At 45.1% G+C, this 27,525-nt stretch overlaps 1 protein-coding gene across 1 annotated transcript in view; it reads left to right on the top strand.

The window, feature by feature from the left end:
- LOC139264084 (androgen-dependent TFPI-regulating protein-like) overlaps positions 1–27,525 on the top strand; it is a 210,467-nt gene that overhangs the window by 130,757 nt on the left and 52,185 nt on the right. The window contains exon 3 of the mRNA XM_070880177.1: positions 14,139–14,240. Coding sequence (XP_070736278.1) covers positions 14,139–14,240 — 102 coding nt within the window. The remainder of the gene's footprint in view (positions 1–14,138; positions 14,241–27,525) is intronic.

Raw genomic sequence — 27,525 nt, 5'->3', positions numbered from 1 at the left:
AGATGAGGAGAAACTTCTTCACCCAGAGAGTGGTGAACCTGTGGAATTCTCTACCACAGAAAGTTGTTGAGGCCAATTCACTAAATATATTCAAAACGGAGTTAGATGTAGTCCTTACTACTAGGGGGATCAAGGGGTATGGCGAGAAAGCAGGAATGGGGTACTGAAGTTGCCTGTTCAGCCATGAACTCATTGAATGGCGGTGCAGACTCGACGGGCCGAATAGCCTACTCCTGCACCTATTTTCTATGTTTCTATATTTCTATCGGGACTGTCGGGAGAAGTAACAACACTTTCACGAGAAATGGGAACACTGTCCGGGAACATAGAAACATAGAAATCTACAACGCAGAAGGTGGTCTTTTCGACCCTTCATGTCCGCGCCGGCCAACAACGAGCCACACTACCCTCAGTCAGCAGCCCTGAAGGTTACATATAAACCTATGAGCAATGGCGAAAGGTAAAGAGCATCCGGCCCAACCAGTCTGCCCACATAACTGCGATACACCACGCATTGCAACATTTTACACTCAACCCCAACGGGAGCCATAAGATCTCCTTGGAAAGGCAAAAAAAAACAGATAGAAACCCAGGCCAATTTGGGGAAAAAAATCTGGGAAAATTCCTCTGACCCATCCAGGTGATCGAAATTAGTCCAGGAAATCACTCTGGCCGCATTCGATTCACTGAAGTAACATCGAAACCTAGAAACATAGAAAATAGGTGCAGGAGTAGGCCATTTGGCTTTTTGGGCCAGCAACACCATTCAATATGATCATAGCTGATCATGCAACTTCAGTATCCCATTCCTGCTTTCTCTCCATACCCCTTGATCCCTTTAGCTGGAAGGGCCACATCTAACTCCATTTTGAATATATCTAACAAACTGGCCTCAACAACTTTCTGTGGTAGAGAATTCCTCAGGTTCACAATTCACTGAGTGAAGAAGTTTCTCCTCATCTCGGTCCTAAATGGTTTACTCCTTATCCTTAGACTGTGACCCCCTGATTGTGGACTTCCCCAACATCGAGAACATTCTTCCTGCATCTAACCTGTCCAATCCCGTCAGAATTTTATGTTTCTATGAGATCCCCTCTCATTTTTCGAAATTCCAGTGAAATAAAGCCTAGTCGATCCAGTCTTTCTTCCTTTGTCAGTCCTGCCATCCCGGGAATCAGTCTGGTGAACCTTCATTGCACTCCCTCAATAACAAGAATATCCTTCCTCAAATTAGGAGACCAAAACAGTACACAATATTCAAGGTGTGGCCTCTCCAAGGCCGTGTACAACTGCAGAAAGACCTCCCTGCTCCTATAGTCAAATCCTCTCGCTATGAAGGCCAACATGCCATTTGCCTTCTTCACCGCCTGCTGTACCTGCATGCCAACTTTCAATGACTGATGTGCCATGACACCCAGGTCTCATTGCACCTCCCCTTTTCCTAATCTGTCACCATTCAGATAATATTCTGCCTTTCTGTTCTTGCCACCAAAGTGGATAACCTCACATTTAACTACATTATACCACATCTGCCATGCATTTGCCCACTCACCTAACCTGTCCAAGTCACCCTGCAGCCTCTTCGCATCCTCCTCACAGCTCACACTGCCACCCAGCTTCGTGTCATCTGCAAACTTGGAGATATTACATTTAATTCCTTTGTTCAAATCATTAATGTATATTGTAAATAGCTGGGGTCCCAGCACTGAACTTGCGACACCCCACTAGTCACTGCCTGCCATTCTGAAAAGGACCCGTTTATTCCTACTCTTGCTTCCTGTCTGCCAGCCAGTTCTCGATCCACGTCAATAATTTACCCCCAATACCACGTGCTTTAATTTTGCACACTAATCTCTTGTATTGGACCTCGTCAAAAGCCTTTTGAAAGTCCAAATACACCACATCCACTGACTCTCCCTTGTCCACTCTACTAGTTACAACCTCAAAAAATTCCAGAAGATTTGTCAAGCATGATTTCCCTTTCATAAATCCATGCTGACTTGGACCGATCCTGTCACTGCTTTCCAAATGCGCTGCTATTTCATCTTTAATAATTGATTCCAACATTTTCTCTACTACCGATGTCAGACTGACTGGTCTATAATTCCCTGTTTTCTCTCTCCCTCCTTTTTTAAAAAGTGGGGTTACATTAGCAGCCCTCCAATCCATAGGAACTGATCCAGAGTCCATCGAATGTTGGAAAATGTTCACGAATGCATCCACTATTTCTCGGGCCACTTCTTTAAGTACTCTGGGATGCAGACTATCAGGCCCTGGGGATTTATCAGCCTTCAATCCCATCAATTTCCCTAACACAATTTCCAGACTAATAAGGATTTGCTTCAGTTCCTCCTTCTCGCTAGACCCTCGGTCCCCTAGTATTTCCAGAAGGTTATTTGTGTCTTCCTTAGTGAAGACAGAACCAAAGTATTTGTTCAATTGGTCTGCCATTCCTTTGATCGTCATTATAAATTCACCTGATTCTGACTGCAAGGGACCTACATTTGTCTTCACTAATCTTTTTCTCTTCATATATCTATACTTACCATCGTATCTGCGTCAGCCAACAAGAAGTAACCAGTCCAATCCCACTTACCAGTTCTAGGTCCGTAACCCTGCAGATTATGGCACTTCAAGTGCCCATCCAAGCACCTTTTAAATGTGGTGAGGGTTTCTGCCTCTACCACCCTTGGAGGCAGTGAGTTCCAGACCCCAACAACCCTCTGCATGAAGAAGCTTCCCCTGAAATCACCTCTAAATCTTCCACCAAGCACTTCAAAACTATGCTCCCTCATAATTGACCCCTCCACCTAGTGAAATAGGCATTGCTATCCATTATATCTGGGCCCCTCAAAGTTTTATACACCTCAATGAGGTCTCCTCTCAGCCTCCTCTGTTCCAAGGAGAACAAACCCAGCCTATCCAATCTGTCCTCATAACTAAGATTCTCCATTCCAGGCAACATCCTCGTAAATCTGTGCACCCTCTCCAGTGCAATCACATCCTTCCTATAATATGGCGACCAGATCTGCACGCAGTATTCCAGCTATGGCCTAACCAGAGTATTATACAATTGAAGCATAACCTCCCTGCTCTTGTATTCTATGCCTTGGCCAATAAAGGCAAGCATTCCGTATGCCTTCTTAACCACCTTATCGACCTGGCCTGCTACTTTCAGGGATCTGTGTACAAGCACTCCAAGGTCCCTTTGTTCATCTACAATTCTAAGTGGCCTACCGTTTAATATCTATACCTTTTCCTTATTAGCCCTCCCCAAGTGCATTACCTCACACTTCTCTGAATTAAATTCCATTTGCCACTGTCCTGCCCACCTGACCAGTAGATTGATATCCTCCTGCAGCCCATGACTTTCCTCTTCATTATCAGCCACACAGCCAATTTTAGTGTCATCTGCAAACTTCTTAATCATACCCCCTATATTCAAATCTAGATCATTGATGTATACCATAAAAAGCAATGGATTGAGTACTGAGCCCTGCGGAACCCCACTAGAAACACCCTTTGAGTCATAAAAACATCCATCACCCATTACCCTTTGCTTCCTACCTCTGAGCCAATTTTGGATCCAACTTGCCATTTTGCACTGGATCCCATGGGCTTTTACTTTCATTACCAGTCTGCCATGTGGGATCTTATCAAAAACTTTGCTAAAGTCCATATACACTACATCATACGCACTACCCTCATTGACCCTCCTGGTTAGCTCCTCGAAACATTCAATCAGGTTAATCAAACATGATCTCCCCTTAACAAATCCATGCTGACTGTCCCTGATTAATCTTTGCCATTTTAAATGTAAACATTGAATCATAGAAAATAGGTGCAGGAGTAGGCCATTCGGCCCTTCGAGCCTGCACCACCATTCAATATGATCATGGCTGATTATACATTTCATTACCCCATTTCTGCTTTCTCTCCATACCCCTTGATCCCTTTAGCCATGAGGGCCACATATAACTCCCTTTTGAATATATGTAATGAACTGGCCCCAACAACTTTCTGTGGTAGAGAATTCCACATGCCCATAACTCTCTGAGTGAAGAAGTTTCTCCTCATCTCGGTCCTAAATGGCTTACCCCTTATCCTTAGACTGTGAACCCTGGTTCTGGACAGACCCAACATCAGGAACATTCTTCCTGCATCTAAACTGTCCAATCCCGTCAGAATTTTATATGTTTCTATGAGATCCCCTCTCATTCTTCTAAATTCCATTGAATACAAGCCTAGTCGATCCAGTCTTTCTTCATATGTCAGTCATCCAGGGAATCAGTCTGGTGAACCTTTGCTGCATTCCCTCAATAGCAAGAATTTCCTTCCTCAGCTTAGGAGACCAAAACTGTACACAATATTCAAGGTGTGGCCTCACCAAGGCCCTGTACAACTGCAGTAAGACCTCCCTGCTCCTGTACTTGAATCCTCTCGCTATGAAGGTCAACATGCCATTTGCCGCCTTCACCGCCTGCTGCACCTGTATGCCAACCTTCAATTACTGATGTAGCAAGACAGCCAGGTCTCGTTGCGCCTCCCTCTTTACCAATCTGTCATCATTCAGATAATAATCAGCCCTCCTGTTTTTACCACCAAAGTGGATAACCTCACATTTATCCACATTATAACGCATCTGCCATGTATTTGCCCACTCACCTAACTTGTCCAAGTCACCCTGCAGCCTCTTAGCATCCTCCTCACAGCTCACAATGCCACCCAGCTTAGTGTCATCTGCAAACCTGGAGATATTACATTCAATTCCTTTGTTTAAATCATTAAAGTGTATTGTAAATAGCTAGGGTCTCAGCACTAAACCTTGCGGTACCCCACTAGTCACTGCATGCCATTCTGAAAAGGACCCGTTTATTCTCTGCTTCCTGTCTGCTAACCAGTTCTCTATCCACATCAGTACATTACCCCAATACCATGTGCTTTAATTTTGCACACTAATCTCTTACGTTAGACCTTGTCAAAAGCCTTTTGAAAGTCTAAATATACCACATCCACTGGCTCCCCCTTCTCCATCTACTAGTTACATTCTCAAAAAATTCTAGAAGACTTGTCAAGCTTGATTTCCCTTTCATAAATCCATGCTGACTTGGACTGATCCTGTCACTGCTTTCCAAATGTGCTGCTATTACATCTTTAATAATTGATTCCAACATTTTACCCACTACTGATGTCAGACTGACCGGTCTATGACCGAACTGTTTTCTCTCCCTCCTTTTTTAAAAAGTTCGGTACATTAGCTCCCTCCAGTCCATAGGAACTGATCCAGAGTCGATAGACTGTTAGAAAATGATCACCAATGCATCCACTATTTCTAGGGCCACGTCCTTAAGTACTCTGGGATGCAGACTATCAGGCCCAGGGGATTTATCTGCCTTCAATCCCATCAATTTCCCTAACACAATTTGCTGACTAATAAGGATTTCCTTTAGTTCCTCCTTCTCGCTAGACCCTCTTTCGCCTAGTATTTCCGGTTGGTTATTTGTGTCTTCCTTAGAGAAGACAGAACCAAATTTTTTGTTCAATTGGTCTGCTATTTCTTTGTTCCCCATCAAGACTTCACCTGATTCTGACTGTACGGGACCTACATTTGTCTTCACCAATCTTTTTCTCTTCACGTATCTGTAGAAGCTTTTGCAGTCAGTTTTTATATTCCCTGCAAGCTTATTCTCATATTCTATTTTCCCCCTCCTAATTAAACCTTTTGTCCTCCTCTGCTGAATTCTAAATTTCTCCCAGTCCTCAGATTTGCTGATTTTGTTTGGCCCATTTACATGCCTCTTCCTTGGATTTAACACTATCCCTAATATCCCTTGTTAACCACAGTTGAGCCACCTTCCCCGTTTTATTTTTATGCCAGACAGGGATGTACAATTGTTGAAGTTCATCCATGTGATCTTTAAATGTCTGCCATTGCCTATCCACCATCATTTATCTAGATTTATCCTATCCTTCAGAATTTTAAAAATAATTTTGCCACCACTGAGGTTAGGCTGACAGGCCTGTAATTACTCTGCCTATCCCTTTCTCCCTTCTTAAACAAGGGTACCACATTAGCAATCATCCAGTCCTCCGGCACCATGGCTAAATCCAAAGAGGACTGGAAAATGATGGTCAAGGCCATTGCTATTTCCTCTTTTGCTTCGCTCAACTGCCTGGGATGCATTTCATCTGGGCTTGGGGACTTATCCACTTTCAAAGCTGCTAAACCCCTTAATATCTCCTCTTTCACTATGTTTATTTCATCCAGAATTTCACACTCCTCCTCGATAGCAGTATCTGCATTGCCCCTTTCCTTTGTGAAAACAGATGCAACATACTCATTAAGAACCATACCAACATCTTCCGCCTCCACACAGAGATTACCCTCATGGTCTCTAATAGGTCCTACCTTTTCTTTAGATATCCTCTTATACCTAATATATTTATAGAACATCTTTGGGTTTTCCTTAATTTTACTTGCCAAGAATTTTTCATGCTCTCTCTCTTAGCATTCCTAATATCCTTTTTAATTTTACCTCTGAACTTTCTATATTCCTTCCGAGATTCTCCCGTATTTAGCTGTTGGTATATGGCATACGTTTCCCTTTTTTTCTTTATCCTCCCCTATAAGTCCCTAGGCATCCTGGGGGCTCTATAATTGTTATTACCACCCTTTTTCTTTAAGGGAACATGTTTGGCCTGAGCCTCCCACTGTTCTGACACTGATTTACCTACAAATAGCTGTTTCCAGTCCACTGTGGCCAAATCACTTCTCAATTTAGCAAAGTTAGTTTTTCTCCAATTTGGGACTTTTATTCCTGGTCTCTCATTGTCCTTATTGATAACTACCTTGAATCTGACTGAATTATGGTCACTGGCACCCGAGTGCTCTCCCACTGATACCCCTTCCACCAGCCCAGCTTCATTCCCCAAAACTAAATCCAGAACCACCCTCTCCCGTGTTGAGCTTGTTACATACTAACTAAAGAAGGTCACTTGAATGCATTTTAAGAATTCCGCACCCTCTATACCCTTCACACTGTATTTGTCCCAATCAGTATTAGGATAGTTGAATTCCCCTACTATTACTGTCCTATGGTTGTTTGGACTTCACAGAAATTGGCCTACATATTTGCTCTTCTATCTCCCTCCCACTGTTTGGGGGTCTATAATACACACCCAGCAGTGTGATTGCCCCTGTTTTATTTTCAATTCAACCCATATGGCCTCATTTGATGATCCCTCTAACATATCATCCCTCCTCACAGCTGTAATAGTTGCTTTAATCAATAACTTGAGGGAGAGACTGTCTCAGCGAATACAATGTCAGTGAACGCGAGGGAGGGAATGTTACAGGTAGTTGACGCACTGTTGCTCAATATGAAGGAGGGCATGTCACAGGTAGCTGAGACACTGTCGGCGAACATGAGGGAAGGAATGTTGCAGGTAGTTGACACACTGTCAGGGAATGATGATGACATGGGGAAGGGAATGTCAGAGTTAGCTGCTGCAAGAAGGGAACATGTCCAGACTCCGTGCCCATTGACAGAATCAACTGTCACTCTAATCCCCAGAGCAGCCTCCGAAGAGGCCCAAGCCAGGCCCTCCACATTACCGCCTGCTCACGCCCCCCCCATCAAGAAATGCGCATTATCCGAGATGTTCGGGATAATAAGCTTGGTACCAACCCGAGAAATGCTGCGGGCAGGGATGGCGTCAACAAGACCAGTCTTCGAATAAGTTGGAGGAGAGATGGATACAGCCTTTCTTTGCTGCTGCTGTTGTTGTTATTATTGTTGTTACCTATTGTAACTGTTCTCAAATTAAAAGCTTTTTGTAAGTTATGTAAATTTACAAATTTAAAAGTTTTTAAATCATATTAAAGTTTGTAAGTGATCTTAGAGTTTGTAAGTGATAAAGTTTGTAAGTGATCTTAACTGAAAACTTTAAAGTTCGATACAAGAATATTTTTATTAAAGTTAAGTTAAATACAAACAAATGTTTGTTAAACTTTTCAATAAAATATATTTTACATTATAACTGAATCATTTACATTATTTGTTCCATTATTGACACAACCTTTTGAAGTAAACAAGAATCATTTTGATCATTTGTTCCATTAACACAATACAACATTATGGAACAGGTCCAAATAGTAAACAATGCCATTTGGAATAGTTGCTACTGAGCCTTCAGGCAACAAAGCATTCATGGATGAGCTGCTGGCGCAAGGCTTGAGCAATCGTTAAAGGGGCACGACAGCCCGTCCTCCTCCACCATCGTGCTCTGGGTTCAGGTAGTTGCATGGCTTCCTCATCCTCCTCCTCCTTCTCTTCGTCATCTGCATCTTCCTCATCATCATCAGCGACTCTCACCTCAGGTTGGACTTCTGCTACCAGCTGCTGCTGCCACATGATGGCTAAGTTACGCAGCATGCAGCACACAACAGTGAACTGACCGACAATCACAGGGGAGTACAATAAGTAGCCTCCGGAATGGTCCAGACATCGGAAACGCTGTTTCAAGATGCCAATGGTCCTCTCTATTATGCTGCGTGTTGCAATGTGCGACATGTTGTATTCCCGGTCAGCTTCCATCCGGGTTACATGTAGGGGCGTCATGAGGCAGGTGGCCAGGCCGTACACTTTGTCTCCCAGTACCCAGTTCTGCCCTTCTGGTTGCTGCTCTTGCATAGAATGAACGCATCATGGGTGCTCCCAGGGTATGATGCGATGCATGTCGTCACACATGAGTTGCACATTAATGGAGAGGAAACCTTTTCTGTTCCTGTACATCTTTGAATCCTCCAAAGGTACTGACAAGGCGATGTGGGTACAATCAATGCAGCTCTGTACCTTTGGGAAGCCAGCAATCCTGGGGAAGCCCACAGCCCTTTCACGCATTGCCTGCACGGTCATGGGGAACTTTATGTCGGCATTCCTCTGGGCATATAGTGCAGCAGTCATCTGCCGAATGCAGATATGTGTTTCATATTGAGAAATGGTGCACACATCCTCAGTTGTGGCCTGGAACGATCCAGTGCATAGAATGAAAGTGCAGCTGTAACCTTTTACTAACTCTCAGATCTCAGTTACAACTTCTTTGCGGAAACGCAGCCTTCTCACACAGTCTGCATCACTCAGATGCAGGTATGAATGCCTGTCTCGATATACCCGACATGGGTAAGGTCTCCTGCCCATCATCCTACGTGCTCTGAAGTTCCTCATGCAATGACGTCGAATCAATTGTCGCCTCCGCAGCACCATCATTCAGAAGGCTTGCACAAGGTATGGCATTGTCAGTATTTCCCCCATGATTAAACTGTACCGTTGCAAGGAGCTCAAAACGGCAGCAGGACAAGGTTCTTTGTTCTCTCTCTCCCCAAAGTCGATGCCCTAGTATGGTCCACACCCAGGTCTGAGCAAGCGCAATGATCGGGAAACACAGCTTCCCCCCACCCCACCCTGGGGCTTCATTTGATGCATAGTGGCATAACGTAAGGTTTCTCATGCCTTCAGTTTGCCTTCCACACTGCTCACCCCACCTCCCCGGGCTTCTTTTCAAGCCGAGTCCCGAGCCCCTGTGTCCGGGCGAGGGACCTATTCTGCGGGTTTACGCTCAGACCCTCGAGCCCAGTTTGGAGATATTCAGTGATGGCGTGGCACTTAAAAAAAAAAAATCAAACCTTAAAGAATTCCATGAAACTTCTATTTTCTGTGTTTTAAGTGTTAAAAATGTAATCGTGAAGATGCATATTTATGTGTTATTGACTCCCTCCAAAACTTCGCTGAAAAACAAAGGCGTCTTTCTGCACCAATTTTTTGATGTGCGCTGGTTTTTCTTAAGTGCCCAGAAGGTTTTTTGGGAGTGGTCACATACGCCGTCCGAGGAGAAATGTAAGTTGGCCAAACTTGCATAATTGTGAAAAACTGCTGCAAACATCAGGTTACGTCTCATATGACGCAAAAAAAAGCGAAACTAAAAAAATCGTAACTAACTGTGTTATGCTAGCACACAATCTTTTTAAATTTAGGCTAAAAAAAGCGGCATGCGCCAAAAAAACGGTGCAAATCGCTGGGGAAAATTAAGCCCAAACTGTGCCACTGTGCTACTTTTCTCACTCACCAGCATTTCACTTTTGGAATCACTCGTATGTTCTGCTGGAATTTATTTTGTTCCAAATTGTGATCTTGACACCAAAATGCAACATTCATAGAATCATAGATATTAACGGCACAAAAGGAGGCCATTCGACCCATCGTGTCTATATCAGACTACCCAGCACATGGTCCATAGCCTTGAAGGTTACAGCATATCTAAGTACTTTTTAAATGTGATGAGGTTTTCTGCCTCTACCACTCTTCCAGGCAGTGAGTTCTAGACTCCCATCACCATTTGGGTAAAAAGAATTCTCTTCAACTGCCCTCTCATCCTACTGCAGTTGTACTTCTCCAGTCTGGCATGCTTGGGACTTGACTGGTGTCGGACGAGAGAATTTTCCGGACCACGGGAGGTCACGCCGACCCTAGCATTGTTGCTGACAACGACCCATCCACATTCTGTGCATGCGCTGCACAGAAACCTACTGCGCAACATTTCTCAGGCCCAGCTTCGGCACCTCAGTCAGCCACCACGCTCCTCGCTCCCTCTCCGCGCCGACCCGACCAAGGAGGGAACACTGGAGGCAGCGGGGAGAAGAGGAGCAGCCAGCCCTAGGACATAGCCCGGGTTGCGAACCCTCACTGGGAATGATGCCGGACCAAGGATGTTGCCGGACCAAAGAGTCCTGGACTGGAGAAGTACAACCTGTACCAATTACTTTAAATCTATGCCCCCTGGTTATTGACCTCTCTGCAAAGGGAAATAGGTCCTTCCTACCCACTCTATCTCGGCTCCTGATAATTTTATATACCAAATCAAATCTCCTCTCAGCCTCCTCTGCTCCAAAGAAACTAATCTTTCCTCATATCTAAAATTCTCCAGTCCAGGCAACATCCTCGTAAATCTCCTCTGTACCCTCTCTAGTGCATTCACATCTTTTTTGTAATGTGGTAATCATAATTGTATGCAGTACTCTAGCTGTGGCCTAACTAGTGTTTTACACAGTTCAAGCATAACCTCCTGCTCTTGTATTCTATGCCTCGGCTGATGAACCACCTTGTCTACCTGTCCTGCTGCTTTCAGGGATCTGTGGACATATACTCCAAGGTTCCTTTGTACTGTTGCACTTCTCAGTATCCTACCATTGATTGTGTATTCGTTAACCCTCCTCAAATGGATTACCTCACACTTCTCTGAATTGAATTCCATTTTCCACTTTCCTGCCCACCTGACCAGTCCATTGACATCTTCCTGCAGTCTACAGCTTTCTTCCTCCCAAAATTTGGCTATGTGGTCGATAGTATCAACTGCAAACTTCTTAATCTTGCTTCCTACATTGAAGTTTAAATCATTAATATCAACCACAAAAAGCAAAGAACCTAGTACTGAACCTAGTCCAGTCACAAAAACACCTGGGGACCATTTCCCTTTGTTTCCTGCCACTGAGCCAATTTTGGATCCAACTTGGCACTTTCCTTTGGATTCCATGGGCTTTTACTTTTCTGGCCAGTGGGAACCTAGATCATAGAATGGTTACAATACAGATGGAGGCTATTTGGCCCGTCGAGCCGGTGCCGGCTCCCTGCAAGAACAGTTCAGCTAGTTCCACTCCCCCGCCTTTTCCCCGTAGACTGCAAATTCATTTATTTTTGAAAGCCACAACTGAATCTATCTCCACCACCCTTACAGGCAGTGCATTCTAGATCCTAATCACTCGCTGCATAAGAACGTTTTTCCTCATGTCGTCTTTGGGTCTTCTGCCTTAAATCTGTACTCTCTGGTTGTCAACTCCACCAATGGGAACAGTTTCTCTCTATCTACTTGGTCTAGACCCCTCAGGATTTTGGAGCATTGGACACAGTACTTCAGTTGAGGCTGAACCAGTATTTTATAAAGATTCATCATAACTCTCTTGGTTTGTACGCTATGCCTCCATTTATGAAGCTCAGAATCCCGTAAGCTTTGTCAACCGCTTTCTCAACTTGCCCTACCACCTTCAAAGATTTGTTCACGTATACCCCCAGGTCTCTCTGTTCGTGTACCCCCTTTAGAATTGTACCCTTTAGTTTATATTGCCTCTCCTTGTTCTTCCGACCAAAATATATAATTTTTCTGCGTTAAATTTCATTGGCCACGTGTCCGCCCATTCCACCAGCCTCTCTCTCTCTTCTTGAAGTCTATCACTATCCTCTTCACTATTCACTGTACTTCCAAGTTTTGTGACATCTGCAAATTTTGAAATTGTGCCCTGTACGCCCAAGTCTAAGTCATTAATATATATCAAGAAAAGCAGTGGTCCTAGTACCGACCCCTGGGGAACACCACTGTATACCTTCCTCCAGTCCATAAAACAACCTTTCACCACTACTCTCTGTTTCCTGTCACTTCGCCAATTTCGGATCCATGCTGCCACTGTCCCTTTTATTCCATGGGCTTCAACCTTGCTGGCAACCTATTATGTGTACTTTATCAAATATCTTTTGGAACTCCATGTACTCCACGTCAACTGCATTGCCCTCATCAACCCTCTCTGTCATCTCATCAAAATACTGAATCAAGTTAGTTAAACACATAGTTTAACATATCCATGCTGGCTTTCCTTAATTAATCCATACTTGTCCAAGTGACTGTTAATTTAAATTTTTTCCCGGAATATCGTTTCTAAAAGCTTCCCCACTACCGAGGTTAAACTGACTGGCCTGTAATTGCTAGGTTTATCCTTACACCCTTTTTTGAACATGCACATTTGCAACTCTCCAGTCCTCTGGCACCAGCCCCATATCTAAGAAGGATTGAAAGATGATGGCCAGTACCTCTGCAATTTCCACCTTTACTTCCCTCAGCATCCTAGGATGCATCCCATCCGGTCCTGGTGATTTATCTACTTTAAGTACAGCCAGCCTTTCTAGTACCTCCTCCTTATCAATTTGTATCCCATCCAGTATCTCAACTACCTCCTCTTTCACTATGACTTTGGCAGCATCTTCTTCTTTGGTAAAGACAGATGGAAAGTACTCATTTAATATCTCAACCACGCCCTCTACCTCAATATGTAGGTCTCCATTTTGGATCTTAACAAAAGCCTTGCTCAAATCCATGTAATTTACATCAAAAACGCTACCCTCAGCGACCCTCCTTGTTATCTTGTTACCAGAGTCGACCTTCCCTTAACAAATCCATGCTCTTATCCTTCAGTAATCCATGCCTTTCTAAACAATGAATAATACTGACCCTCAGAACTTTTTCCAATAAGTTGCCCACCACCGAAGTTAGACTGACTGGCCTGTAATTACTCATTCTATCCCTTTTCTTCTTCTTTAAACAACTGTACAACATTAACAGTCCTCCAGTCCTCCAGCACTACACCTGTAGCCAGAGAGGATTGGGAAATTATGGTCAGAGACTCTGCTATTTCCTCCCTTGCTTCTCTTAACAGCCTGGGATACATTTCATCCGGGCCTGGCGATTTATCTACTTTTAAAGATGATATTGTGGGTTCAGTTTAGGAAACACACAGAGCAGAACCACATAGACAAAAGAGAGAACTTGCATTTATACGGCATGTTATCACAGCCTTTGAATATCTGAAAATGCTTCACTACTAATTAATTACTTTTGAAGTACAGTCACTGATGTTACATAAGCGAATGGGGAAGCCAATTTGTGGGCAAACAGTAAATCACTGAATAGCCAGATGATCTGTTATTGGTTAGTGATTGTTGAAAGATCAATGCTGGCCAGGGTACCGGGAGAACTCCTTGACATCAGTATTTCCCATAGCTCTCAGAAACAGCAGACTAACGCACAGTTCAATGTAATGTATGCACACTTTCAGCATGGACTTTTTCCTCTATTATTTGTTAAATTTTTTCTACATTTAATTTGCGTTCCTAAAAGTCCAGTTGAATATTAAGTGACAATATTTAAATAAATCACTTACAATTTCAAATCAATGGAATCTGGTTCATTTGAAATTATATTAGAAAGTTTTATAACTCCCATCCTGATTTTTTAATTTTGAATGTGACCTTTTTCAGTTCGTTGTCACATCCTTTTGGATTTTGTTCACGTATGACAGAGCATTGGTGTACCCTGACGACCTCGATGAATTCATTCCTTTATGGCTGAATCATGCCGTGGTAAGTGTGAGCAGTTAAACATGGGGAAATTTATCTGCAATAAGAAAGTAACTGACTGCCTAAGTTAAAGATCACAATTGTTTAAGTGTGATGTTATCAAAGACAGTCAGTGGCATATTAAGCATTTGTTTCTATGATTTTTTTTTACTGTAAATATGTGATGAGTTTTATTAATCAGTGTGTTTAAATGTTATGTTGGAATGGTAATTTCAGTAACGATATTAAAAAAAACACCAACAACGTTTATACTTGCATTGTAATTGGGTAAACTGTCTGATCTAGTTTAATTTTAGACAACTGGATTTAAAACTCAGATTTAAAGCTTCAACTCAAGTGTCAGCCTTGGCTCAGTGGTAGCACACAAGCCTCTGAGTCAGAAAGTTGCATGTTCATGCTGTACTCCAGAGACTTGAGCACATAATCTAGATTGACATTCCAATGTATTGCTAAGGGAGTGCTGCACTGTTGAAGATGCTGTGTTTCAGATGAGATGCTAAACCAAGGTCCCATCTACCCTCTCAGGTGGATGGAAAAGATCCTGCAGACCTATTTGAGGAAGAACAGGGAAGCTCCCCTGTGTTCTGGGCAACATTTACCCCTCAACCAATGCCTAAAACAGGTGGTCTGTCATTAGTTTCATTGTTGTTTGTGGGGCCTTGCTGTGTGAAATTTGTCTGTTGCATTTTCCACATTATAACGGCCCCGATATTAATTGAAAGATGCATTGGGAGTGGTGGCGACTGATATCGCAGGGGAAACCCGGAAGAATGTTCAGCTCGTCTGTCAGTGGCTTTTTAACTCAGCCAGCTCGTTAGCATTTTACTTCCTGGTTTGCCTTCCAATGCACAATAGCGGGCATAATGAGGACCCGCATGACATGATCTCAACTCCAGTATGAAAAGAGCCAATCCGAAGATGGAATTTAAAGAAGTTGGAGTTGGAGACAAGACAAGATAAGACAAGATGTGACAATGACTCCAGACGGATAAAGGCTGTGCCACTGTTCACTCATGATGTGCTGCTGGGAACAGTGAGGAGCCAGAGAGAGATGCTATTCCTCAGCAATGGGAGGAAGAGAACCGACTGCTGACACCAAGAAGGCATGGATGGTGGCCAAGGAGGTCAGCAGGAGCGTAGTGCCAGACTCATCAGGAAAGGTGAGTACAGTTGCACATTCACTTTCATCCTGCTGTGCGCATTACCCACCCCCTCACTCTAACTAATGGGAGACGGAGGCTCCATGAACATCCACATCTTCAAAGATGACTGAGCCCAGCATGCGAGTGCAATAGACAAGGCTGAAGTGTTCGCAACCATCTTCAGCCAGAAGTGCCGAGTGGATGATCCATCTAGGCCTCCTCCTGAGGTCCCCGCCATCATAGAAGCCAGGATTCAGCCAATTCTATTCACTCCACATGATATCAAGAAACAGCTGAGTGCACTAGATAGATCAAAGGTGATGGGCCCCGACAACATCCTGGCTGTTGTGCTGAAGATTTGTGCTCCAGAACCAGCCATGCCCCTAGCCGAGCTGTTTCAGTACAGCTACAACACTGGCATTTATCTGACAATGTGGAAAATTGCCCATGTACGTTTTGTCCACAAAAAGCAGGACAAATCCAATCTGGCCAATAGCCACCTGTCAGTCTACTCTCAATCATCAGCAAAGTGATGGAAGGTGTCATCAACAGTGATATCAAATGGCACTTAATCACCAATAACCTGCTCACCGATGCTCAGTTTGGGTTCTGCCAGGACCACTCATCTCCAGACCTCATTACAGCCTTGTTCCAAACATGGACAAAAGAGCTGAATTCCAGAGGTGAGGTGAGAGTGACTGCCCTTGACATCAAGGCGGCATTTGACCGAGCGTGACATCAAGGAGCCCTAGTAAAATTGAAGTCAATGGGAATCAGGGGGAAAACTCTCCAGTGACTGGAGTCATATGTAGCACAAAGGAAGATAATTGTAGTTATTGGAGGCCAATCATCTCAACCCCAGGATGTCGCTGCAGGATTTCCTCATGGCAGTATCCTAGGCCCAAGCCATCTTCAGCTGCTTCTTTCAGCTCCATTCACAACTCCACAGAAAATGAAGCATTCCATGCCCGCATCCAGCAAGGCCTGGATGACATTCAGGCTTGGGCTGAAAAGTGGAAGCAGCATTCGCGCCACACAAGTGTCAGGCAATGACGATCTCCAACAAGAGAGAGTCTAACCACAGCCCTTGACATTCAATGGCCCTTCACTGATTCCTGCACCATCAACATCCTGAGGGCCACTGTTGACCAGAAAGTTAACCGGATCAGCCACATAAATACTGTGGCTACAAGAGCAGGTCAGTGGCTGGGTATTCTGTGGTAACTTCTCACCTCCTGACCCCCCAAAGCCTTTCCACCATTCATAAGGCACAAGTCTCCACTTGCCTGGATGAGTGCAGCTTCAATAAAACTCACGAAGCTCGACACCATCCAGGCTGAAGCAGTCAGCTTAATTAGCATCCCATCCATCACCTTAAACACTCACTCCTTCCACCACAGGTGCACTGTGGTTGCAGTATTTACCATTTACAAGATGCACTGTAGCAAATTGCCAAGGCTTCTTCGACAGCACCTCCCAAATCCGCGATCTCTACTTTCTAGAAGGACAAGGGCAGTAGGCGCATGAGAGCACCATGACCTCCACGTTCCCGTCCAAGTCACACACCATCCTGACTTGGAAATACATTGTCATTTCTTCATTTTATTCCTCCTAGTTCTAGACTCTCCAGCAAAGGGAAACAGCCTCTCAGCATCTATCCTGTCAAGCCCTCTCAGAATCTGGTTTATTTCAATAAGATTGCCTCTCCATCTTCTAAACTCCAGAGAGTATGGGCCCATTCTACTCAGTCTCTCCTCATGGAACAGTCCTGTCATCCCAGGAAGCAATTTAATAAACCTTCATTGCACCACCTCTCATCATCATCATAGGCAGTCCCTCGGCAAGTATAGGCAAGTATATCCTTCCTTAGGTATAGAGACCAAAACTGTACACACTGTTCCAGGTGTGGTCTCACCAAAGCCCTATACAATTGCAGCAAGACTTCCTTAGTCTGATATTTCAACCCCCTTGCAATAAAGGCCAACATATTGTTTGACTTCTTAATTGCTTGTTTTATCTACATGTTAACTTTCTGTATTTTGTGTACAAGGACCGCCAAATCCCTCTGAGTACCAAAATGTAATAGTTTCGCACCATTTAAAAAATATTCAGTTTTTCGATTCTTCCTACCAAAGTGAATAACCTCACATTTCCCCACATTATACCCCATCTTGCCCACTCACTTAACCTGTCGATATCCCTTTACAGACTCGTTGTGACCTCCTCGCAGCTTACTTTCCCACCAAGCTTTGTATAGTCAGCAAACTTGGATATATTACACTCGGTCCTTTCATCTAAATCATTAATATAGATTGTAAATAGCTGAGGTCCCAGCCCAGCACTGATCCTTGCACCCCACTCGTAACTGCCTGCCAACCTGAAAATGACTTGTTTATTCCTACTCCTTGTTTCCTGTCATAGAATCATAGAAATTTACAGCACGGAAGGAGGCCATTTTGGCCCATCGTGTCCTTTAACCAATACTGTATCCATGTTAATATATTACCCCCAACCCCATGAGCCCTTATCTTGTATAATAACCTTTCATGTGGCATCTTATTGAATGCTGTTTGAAAATCCAATATACTACATTGCTGATTCCCTGTTATCTACCCTGCTAGTTACATTCTCAAAAACCTCGAATAGATTTGTCAAACATGATTTCCCTTTCATAAAACCATGTTGACACTGCCTAATCATATTATGATTTCCTAAATGTCCTGTTAAAATGTCCTTCATAATGGCTTCAGCATTTTTCCGACGACTGATGTCAGGCTAACTGGCCTGTAGTTGCCTGTTTTCACTCTCCCTCCTTTCTTGAATATCGGGGTTACATTTGCTACCTTCCAATCCACTGGGACGGTTCCAGAGTCTAGGAAATTTTGGAAGATTACAACCAATGCATCCACTATCTCTGTAGCCACCTTATTTAGAACCCTAGGTCATCAGGTCCAGAGGATTTTTTTGGCTTTTAGTCCATTAATTTCCTCAGTACTTTTTCTTTACTAATATTAATCACTTTAAGTTCCTCACTCACATTAGAGACTTGGTTCCCCCCTATTTCTGGTATGTTTTCTGTGTCTTCTACTCTGAAGAGAGATACAAAATACTTATTCAACATCTCTGCCATTTCCTTATTCCCCAGAATGGAGGATTTCAACTCAAGCAGGAGTGAGTTGATGTCAAAGGGCATTGCGATAACATGTTCTTCCATAGATAGAGTGGCCAGCTCCGTGGAACATCAAACGCACCAATCAAATGAGTCCATTCCCGTGCAGACTCTGGATGACAGCACATCTGCCACCTTAAGTAGGATGACAGATACCATAGCAATGGCTTTACAATGCTGCACTAATTTGCACCATACTGTATTCTCCAGCAGAGTGGTAGCAGTGAAATGAGGCTGGGCTATGAGAGGGATGATGGCGAAAGTGGGGACTCCACGCAACAAGCTTTTAATTCTCACCCGTTGCACCCTCCTAAGTCAGTACCCAAAATGCTTCCTCGTGTCCCGATGGGTGAGTCTGCCCCTGCACAAGTGTAGGTGGAGCAGCCTTTGGCGGGGCCCTCACGGACTCCAAAGCCCAAGGTCGTTGGCCAAGAGCATCTCAGCAGTCAGAGCAAGGATCTGAGCAGCCTCTCTTTACCTCTACTGAAGCCACAGGGGTTGCACCATGTAGAAGCAGAAGGAAAATAGAAGAGGAAAGCTTTGCAGTTGCTCAAGGGTATGCACATGAATGTATGAGAAAATGTAATGTTCTTAAGTTTAGTTAAAGAACATAGGGCTAGATTTTACACTTCTGTACAGATCGCCCAAAAATGGGCGGTATTTCCGGCTTGGGCGCTAAAAATGGGTTTTCAGATCGCCGGCTTCTCGCCCATTCTCAAAGCCCCTTGTCTCCATTTTTGAAATTGGGCATTACTGCGAGCGATATGAAATGGGCGGTAACGTTAAATCTCTCTGACCTTCTGCCATAAAGTGTCGCTGTCCTTAGCAACAGCAAAGTTTCCCACGATTCAGGAGGTCAAGGGTCATCATGACATGCGCAGAAGAGGAGACAGAGAGAGGGAGCTCAGAGGGACTAAAAACGTGTGTGGCTGTGATGTGTGTTTGTTTGGCTGTTGTGGGAGGCACGAGGGAGATTCACCAGCAGCAAAAAGCCGACTAAGCACCAAGAACATAGTTGGCACCAAGTTTTTGTCCAACAAATAATATATAACATGGAAGGGATGGAGGAGGCCCTGCAGCTGGTAGCCAGGGACACTGGTGTCAGAGGGCTCCCAGTGGTCCTGGAGCGTGGCACTGCACCCCAAGGTGCCGCACCCCCATTGCCAACGACACATGAGAGCCAGGAACAACATCTTGCTTCTGGCTTGGAGCACATTCCCACCTCGGGACCATTGTCTCCCTTATCCGTCCAAGCAGCAGTTCGGCCCACACCAGTCCCCCACCACCCCCCGTGCCCCAATGAAGCATCGCCTGAGGAGCTCCTCGGCCAGGCGGCTTGGAATCAGGAGGGGAAGGGGAAGGGGTAGAGGTGGGAAAGGGAAGCTGGCAGGGGGTGGTGGAAGGGTTGTTTTTTTTACAGAAATACTTGTGATTTCAGACAAATGTTCGGTTTAAATGTATTTTATTTAACAAGACCTTATTGCGCATTGGCTCAGATAGCTGCACCGTTACACGCTGGTGATTCCTTAATATCAAAGGGTATAATTACGCTTAACTTCAATCAACTTAAACTTTAACTGTCACCAAGGTGATGCCCACCATTGATGTATGACCTGCACACCCAGCAGTGTGTCAGCTTTGTAAATACCACCAACTTTCTTTCAGGCAAAGCGCTCATTTATGAGCTCCTGATGTAAGAGTCTTGCAACTATCATGCCACCACAGGCCCTTTCATGTGGTCTACAGGGGGTCGGGGGCATGGCTTCAGCATCAGCCTGATAGTGTGGGCCAATGTCAGCATCCATCTCCTCATCCTCCACTTCCTCTCTCTCCTGAAGTGGACTGTCAGACTCATCAGGCAATTCTTGTCCTCTCCTGATCGCCAAGTTGTGCAGCATGGAGCACACCACCATGAATTGAGCGACCTGCTCAGGGTGGAACTGGAGCTCGCCTCCTGAGTGGTCCAGGCATCTAAAGCACTGCTTAAGCACTCCAATGGTTTTCTCCATGACATTGCGAGTAGCTCTGTGGCTCTCATTGTATCACATCTCGGCTTCTGTGTGGGTGTCATGCAAGGTAGCGAGACCATATTCTTTGTCACCAAGCATCCAGCATTGACCTTGTGGATGATTGTTAAACAAGTGCTCTCATGCAGGATGTGAGCATCATGGATGCTGCCCGGAAATTTAGCATTCACTACCATAATCATTTGCTGGTGGTCGACAACGAGTTGCACATTCAGGGAGTGGAATCCCTTGCGGTTCCTGAAAACCTCTGCATCCTGAAAAGGTGCCCGCATCGCGATTCGGCCCTTCAAGCCTGCACCACCATTCAATAAGATCATGGGTGATCATTCACCTCAGTACTCCTTTCCTGCTTTCTCTCCATACCCCTTGATTCCTTTAGTCGTAAGGGCCACATCTAACTCCCTCTTGAATATATCCAATGAACTGGCATCAACAACTCTTTGCGGTAGAGAATTCCACAGGTTAACAACTCTCTGAGTGAAGAAGTTTCTCCTCATCTCAATCCTAAATGACTTATCCCTTATCCTTAGACCGTGAAGGCAGGTGGTATTGGGCAAGTTGAGGAAAGACTGCTTCTCCCTGTACTTGCTGGGGGTGTAACGTCTGGTCCTCCTCATCAGTCTGGCAAGTCTTACATTGGACACATAATGCTGTGGAGCGTACCTTCAGCCAGCTCGAGTCTGCAGCATGTAATTGGTCATCAGAGGGTGAGAAAGGACAGGCCCCATTGCAATAGCTCTATGCTTTCCACCAATTGGTCACAAAGAATGAATGTCCCAATGAAGACACCTATTAAATTCCAATCGTTCACAGTATGATAAAGATGTTTTTACAGATGTTCACATTCACCTCCAAAGGCCTCCAGAGTACATCCGAAGTCCCCCAAGGTTGACGCAGAGCAGCCTTTTAAATGGTGTGACAATTGGTGTAGAACATGGCGTCCATAACGCTGCGATTAGTTCCGGTTAGTTCCACTTTGTCCGGGTGTTTTTTGGGGCGAGCGATATTGTGGGCGATATGTGTGCGAGGTGGTGAAAGTGATGCTGGCTGATCTCCTGGGCATTAGTTTCGACAAATGTGATCTTTGCGACAAAAAAAAGTGGGCGGTTGGTATTATTGAATCTCTGTGTTAATTCTGTGTGGAAAATAATGCTGGGTAATATTATGGCCGTTGATTTTGCCCATTCTGATGATTCCAGCCAAAAAAAGGAGGCGGGCGGTATTATTTTTTTCCCTGCATTACGCACATGGGGAAAGTAACGCTCGGCGATAATTGTCCGAAAAATGACCATCAGTTTCCATTTTGTGGCTAAATGGGCGATATATGGGCGTTATACGTCATTTCAATGTTAAAATGCTGACGTTAAGTGGGCGTTAAGCATGCAGAAAAAGTGGAAAATCTAGCCCATATACTTTATTCTTTTGCACCACTTTCCCATTTTTAGTTGCTGGGTAGAAAGTCGCATTTTAACTTGCTTGATTATGAATGGGAACACCTGAATTTTATGGGCCAGGCATACTTAATTGTTTGCAGGGCTGTTTTGTGTCGGTGACATTGAAGGTGGTGGGAAGAGTGACTGTTGAATGTGCTTCTGACATCGGTCACTGGTGCAACCTAAATGAACCTTGCATTAATGAAGGCACCCCTGGCATCCAAGGCAGCAATGTGAGTAGCGGATAGTGCACTGTCCTCATTATCTGCCGAGGAGCTTGCGTGCAAGCAGCCCAATGTGCTCGAGTTAAGTGCAAAAGTTGACATGCTGGACCTTGCTTCCTTTCACGCTTGCATTTTTGCTGCTTTTAACTCCCAACCCGCACCCATACCCGCGCATTCCTCCAGGTTAAAATTCCCTCCTACACTTGGCTATGAAGCGCTTTGGGATGTCCTGAGGCCATGAAAGGTGTTCTGCAAATGCAAGTCTTTCTTTCTTTTAAGACAAATTTCCAGAGAGAAGGAAAGGTTAACTGAGTAAGAGAGATTAAAGAGCGAGAATAAGATGGTTAAAGTTTGGAGACACATCTTGAGGATGATGGAAAGGATATCGTGAGATTCAAAGGTTAAGTAAATATAACCCAGAAGAAAAACAACTTGATATTGGTTACATTAGCTTAACCAGAATGGAGGAAAGTGGTTTACCAAGATCATTGAAATTAGAGTTTATAGAATCATAAAATAATGCAGCACAAAAAGAAGCCATTCAGCCTATCGTGCCTAAGCTGGCTCTTTGGTAGACCTGTCCAATTAATCCCACAACTTTCCCCATAGCCATGCAACTTTTTTCCCTTCAAGTATTCATTCAATTTTGGATGTTACTATTGAATCTGCTTCCACCACCCTTTCAGGCAGTGCAGTCCAGGTCACAATAACTCGTGTTTAAAAAAAAAAGTTTCCTCATCTCGCCTCTGGTTCTTTTGCCAATCACCTTAAATCTGTGACCTCTGGTTACTGACCCTTATGCCAATGGAAACAGTTTCTCCTTACTTACTCTATCAAAACCATTCATGATTTTTATTGTGTTCCTAACACAGATGAGGCTGCACACAGGGAGGTTGGAGTAACAGTGACCTCAGTCTTTAATAAGATGCTGGGATCCCTTGGGACTTCGGGGGATGAGCTCCCTGGTGGCGGAACATGGGAGTGCATGCTTTACAGATACACAACATCACTCCCCCACCAAAGTCAAAGTGAAAACTATTTACAGGTGAAGTGGTCGGGAGCCTTTCTTTGCTGGTGGACTGCCTCGGTACAAATGTCTGTTCTGGTGTGTTGGCTGTGCCCTCGCTGGGCTGGCGTATTGTTGGCCCTGCCGGGCTGCTTGGTGAGTCTGGCCTTGCTGGGCTGTTGGGCGTGATGGATTCGATTTCCTGGACCGGCGTAGTGTCATTGAGCCTTTGGGTGTGTGTTATGAGCTCGAAAAAAGTGGTGTCTGCTGTGGGTTGTTCAGGGCAGTTTGTGAACCGCAGCCTCGTTTGGTCCAGGTGCTTTCTGCAAATTTGTCCAATGTCTAGTTTGACTACAAACACCCTATTCCCTTCTTTAGCTATCACGGTGCCCGCGATCCACTTGGGACCATGTCCATAGTTTAGCACATACACAGGGTCATTCAGATCAATTTCCCGTGACACAGTGGTGTGACCATCGTTTACATTTTGTTGCTGCCGCCTGCTCTCTACCTGATCATGCAGGTTGGGGTGAACCAGCGAGAGTCTGGTTTTAAGTGTCCTTTTCATGAGTAGCTCAGCCGGGGGCACCCCTGTGAGCGAGTGGGGTCTCGTGCGGTAGCTGAGCAGTACTCGGGACAGGCGGGTTTAGAGTCAGCCTTCTGTGACTCATTAAGGCTCTGTTTGATGGTTTGTACTGCCCGCTCTGCCTGCCCATTGGAGGCTGGTTTAAACGGGGCCGAGGTGACATGTTTGATCCCATTGCGGGTAATGAATTCTTTAAATTCGGCACTGGTGAAACATGGCCCGTAGTCACTGACCAGTATGTCAGGCCGGCCGTGGGTGGCAAACATGGCCCTCAGGCTTTCAATGGTGGTGGTGGCGGTGCTTCCCAACATTATTTCACATTCAATCCATTATGAAAAAGCATCCACCACCACCAGGAACATTTTACTGAGAAATAGGCCCGCATAGTCGACATGGATCCTCGACCATGGTCTGGAGGGCCAGGACCACAAACTTAGTGGTGCCCCTCTGGGCGCGTTGCTCAACTGAGCACATACGCTGCATTGCTGTACACAGGACTCTAAGTCAGAGTTGATACCGGGCCACCGCTCGTGGGATCTGGCTATCGCTTTCATTATTGCTATACCAGGGTGTGTGCTGTGGAGATCCGAGATGAACATCTCTCTGCCCTTTTTTGGTAGCACTACGTGGTTACCCCACAACAGGCAGTCTGCCTGAATGGACAGCTCGTCCTTTCGCCGTTGGAAAGGCTTGATTGGCTCTTGCATTTCAACGGGGATGCTGGCTCAGCTTCCATGCAGTACACAGTTTTTTACTAGGGACAGCAGAGGATCTTGACTGGTCCAAGTCCTAATCTGGCGGGCCGTGACAGGTGATTTATCATTTTCAATCGCTTCCATGAGCATCAACAAGTCTGCGGTCTGCGCCACCATCAATAAGTTTGCAGCCTGCTCCATTTCCACCCCCTGTCCAGTTCTCGGTGTCTGGCCTGTGGATGATGGTATAGTTATACGCTGATAGCGCAAGTGCCCACCTTTGTATGCAGGCTGAGGCATTAGTATTTATCCCCTTGTATTCAGCGAACAGGGATATGAGGGGTTTGTGATCCGTTTTCAGCTCAAATTTGAGGCCAAAAAGGTACTGATGCATTTTCTTTACCCCGAACACACACGCTAATGCCTCTTTCTCAATCATGCTGTACCACACACAGTGGTCTTTCAGGGCGACATATTGGTCACGGGTTGGGACACCGTCGAGCACCTACAAAACCTGGATGAGGTCCTCCAGCGACTGGATTGCGTAGGGCTGTGGCTGAAGAGGTCAAAATGCGTCTTCATGGCAACAGAAGTGGAGTTTTTGGGGAGAAAGATCGCGGTGGACAGCATTCGGCTCACAGACGCCAAGACAGAGGCTATCAGGAACGCGCCCAGGCCACAGAACGTCACGGAGCTGCGATTCTCAGCCTTAGACAAGCTCCTGGAAGCATAGGCAACAGGTTGCAACTTCCCTGCAACACTAGCTTGTTGTAATACACACCCGACTCCGTACGACGACGCATCGCATGCTAGCACAAGTCTTTTACACGGGTTATACAATACAAGCAGCTTGTTGGAGCATAAAATGTTTCTGGCTTTCTCAAAAGCAATTACTTGTTTTTTTTCCCCATACCCAGTTCTCACCTTTGCGCGATAACACATGTAGGGGCTCTAAAAGGGTGCTTAACCCCGGTAGGAAGTTACCAAAATAGTTGAGGAGTCCCAGGAATGACCGCAGCTCCGTGACATTCTGTGGCCTGGGCGCATTCCTGATAGCCTCTGTCTTGGTGTCTGTGGGCCGAATGCTGTCCGCCGCGATCTTTCTCCCCAAAAACTCCACTTCTGTTGCCATGAAGACGCATTTTGACCTCTTCAGCCGCAACCCTACGCAATCCAGTCTGTGGTGCAACAAGGCTGGTCTGAATGCCTTGTTGCACCACAGTCTCTCAAACATCTTTTTACTCATGATGGATTGGCTAGCACCATCGTCCAGTTCCACGGCTACGGGTAAGGCATTCAATTTTACGTTTAGCAGTATAGGTGGACATTTTGTCGAAAATGTGTGCACTCCGTGTACTTCAGCATCTGCCTTCACTCTCTGAGACTCGAAATTGCTTTGATCCACATTGGACCAATCTTCCTCTGCTACGTGGTGGTTAGCAGATTTTGCAGAGTTTGCAGCTCATTTGCAAGCTCGTTGGGAAGTGCCCCATTGTTCCACAGCTCTTGCAAACATACCCTTTGAAGCAGAATGAATAGGCTGAAGGGAAGCCTCCATAACGCCAATAAGGTGTGAATTGCCTTGCATTCATCCTTTGTTGGGGACTCTGAGTCATCTGGGTCACCTGAGGCCTGCTGGCAGTTGCAGACTCGTGGGTTCTGCCCTGTACATTTCTGCTTGCAAACACAGTTCCAGTTAATTTGGTGTTATCACTGGTGGACATAAACACCTCTGCTCTCGCAATGGCCTTACTGAGGGTCAGTGTCTCTACAGTCAAAAGTTTTCGTAGGATGGTCTCGTGGCCAATGCCCAGTTCAAAAAAGTCTCTGAGCATTTGCTCCAGGTAGCCATCAAACTGACATTGTCCTGCAAGTCGCCTTAGCTCGGCGACGTAGCTCGCCACTTCCTGACCTTCAGATCGCTGGCACATGTAGAACCGATACCTTGCCATCAGCATGCTCTCCCTCGGGTTAAGATGCTCCCGAACCAGTGTACACATCTCCTCACCTGACTTCTCTGTGGGTTTCGCCAAAGCCAGAAGATTCTTCATGAGGCTGTAGGTCGGTGCCCCACAGACTGTGAAGAGGACCGCTCTCCTTTTTGCAGCATTTCCTTCTCCGTCCAGCTCCTTGGCTGCAAAGTACTGGTCTAGCCGTTCGACATAGGCTTCCCAGTCCTCACCCTCCGAGAACTTCTCCAGGATGCCCACAGTTTGCTGCATCTTTGCGTTGGATTCATATTCTTGTTGCCAGTTATTGTGTTCCTAACACAGATGAGGCTGCACACAGGGAGGTTGAAGTAACAGTGACCTCAGTCTTTAATAAGACACTCCAGAGTGAGGAACAGGCCTTAGGGGCCGGCTTATATACAGTGCTCCCAAGGGATGCTGGGATCCCTTGGGACTTCGGTGGATGAGTTCCCTGGTGGCGCAACATGGGAGTGCATGTTTTACAGATACACAACAATTTTGAACATCTCTATCAAATCTCCTCTAACTCTCTAAGGAGAAAAACCTCAGCTTCTCCAGTCTCTCCATGTAACTGAAGTCCCTCATTCCTGGTACCATTCTAGTAAATCTCTGCTGCACCTTCTCCAAGCCTTGACATCAATCCTAAAGTGTGGTGCCCAGAATTGAACACAATACAGCAGCTGAGGCCTAACCAGTGTTTTATAAAGGTTTAACATAACGTCCTTGCTTTTGTATTCTATTCTTCTGTTAATAAAGCCAAGGATCCCATATGCTTTTTTAACAGCCTTCTCAACTTGACCTGCCACCTTCAAAGAATTGTGTACGTAAACCCACAGATTGCTCTTTTCCTCCACCTGCTTAAAAATTGTACCCTTTAGTTCCTACTGGCTCTCTTCATTCTTCCTACCACTTCATACTTCTCTGTATTAAATTTCATCCACCATGTGTCTGCCCATTTTACTAGTCTATCTACATCCTCCTGAAGTCTGTTACTATCCTCCTCATTGCTTGCTTCATTTCTGAGTTTTGTATCATC

This window comes from Pristiophorus japonicus, chromosome 5, assembly GCF_044704955.1.
Source record: "Pristiophorus japonicus isolate sPriJap1 chromosome 5, sPriJap1.hap1, whole genome shotgun sequence".
Lineage (NCBI taxonomy): Eukaryota > Metazoa > Chordata > Chondrichthyes > Pristiophoridae > Pristiophorus > Pristiophorus japonicus.
This window is presented reverse-complemented; position numbering and strand designations above follow the sequence as displayed.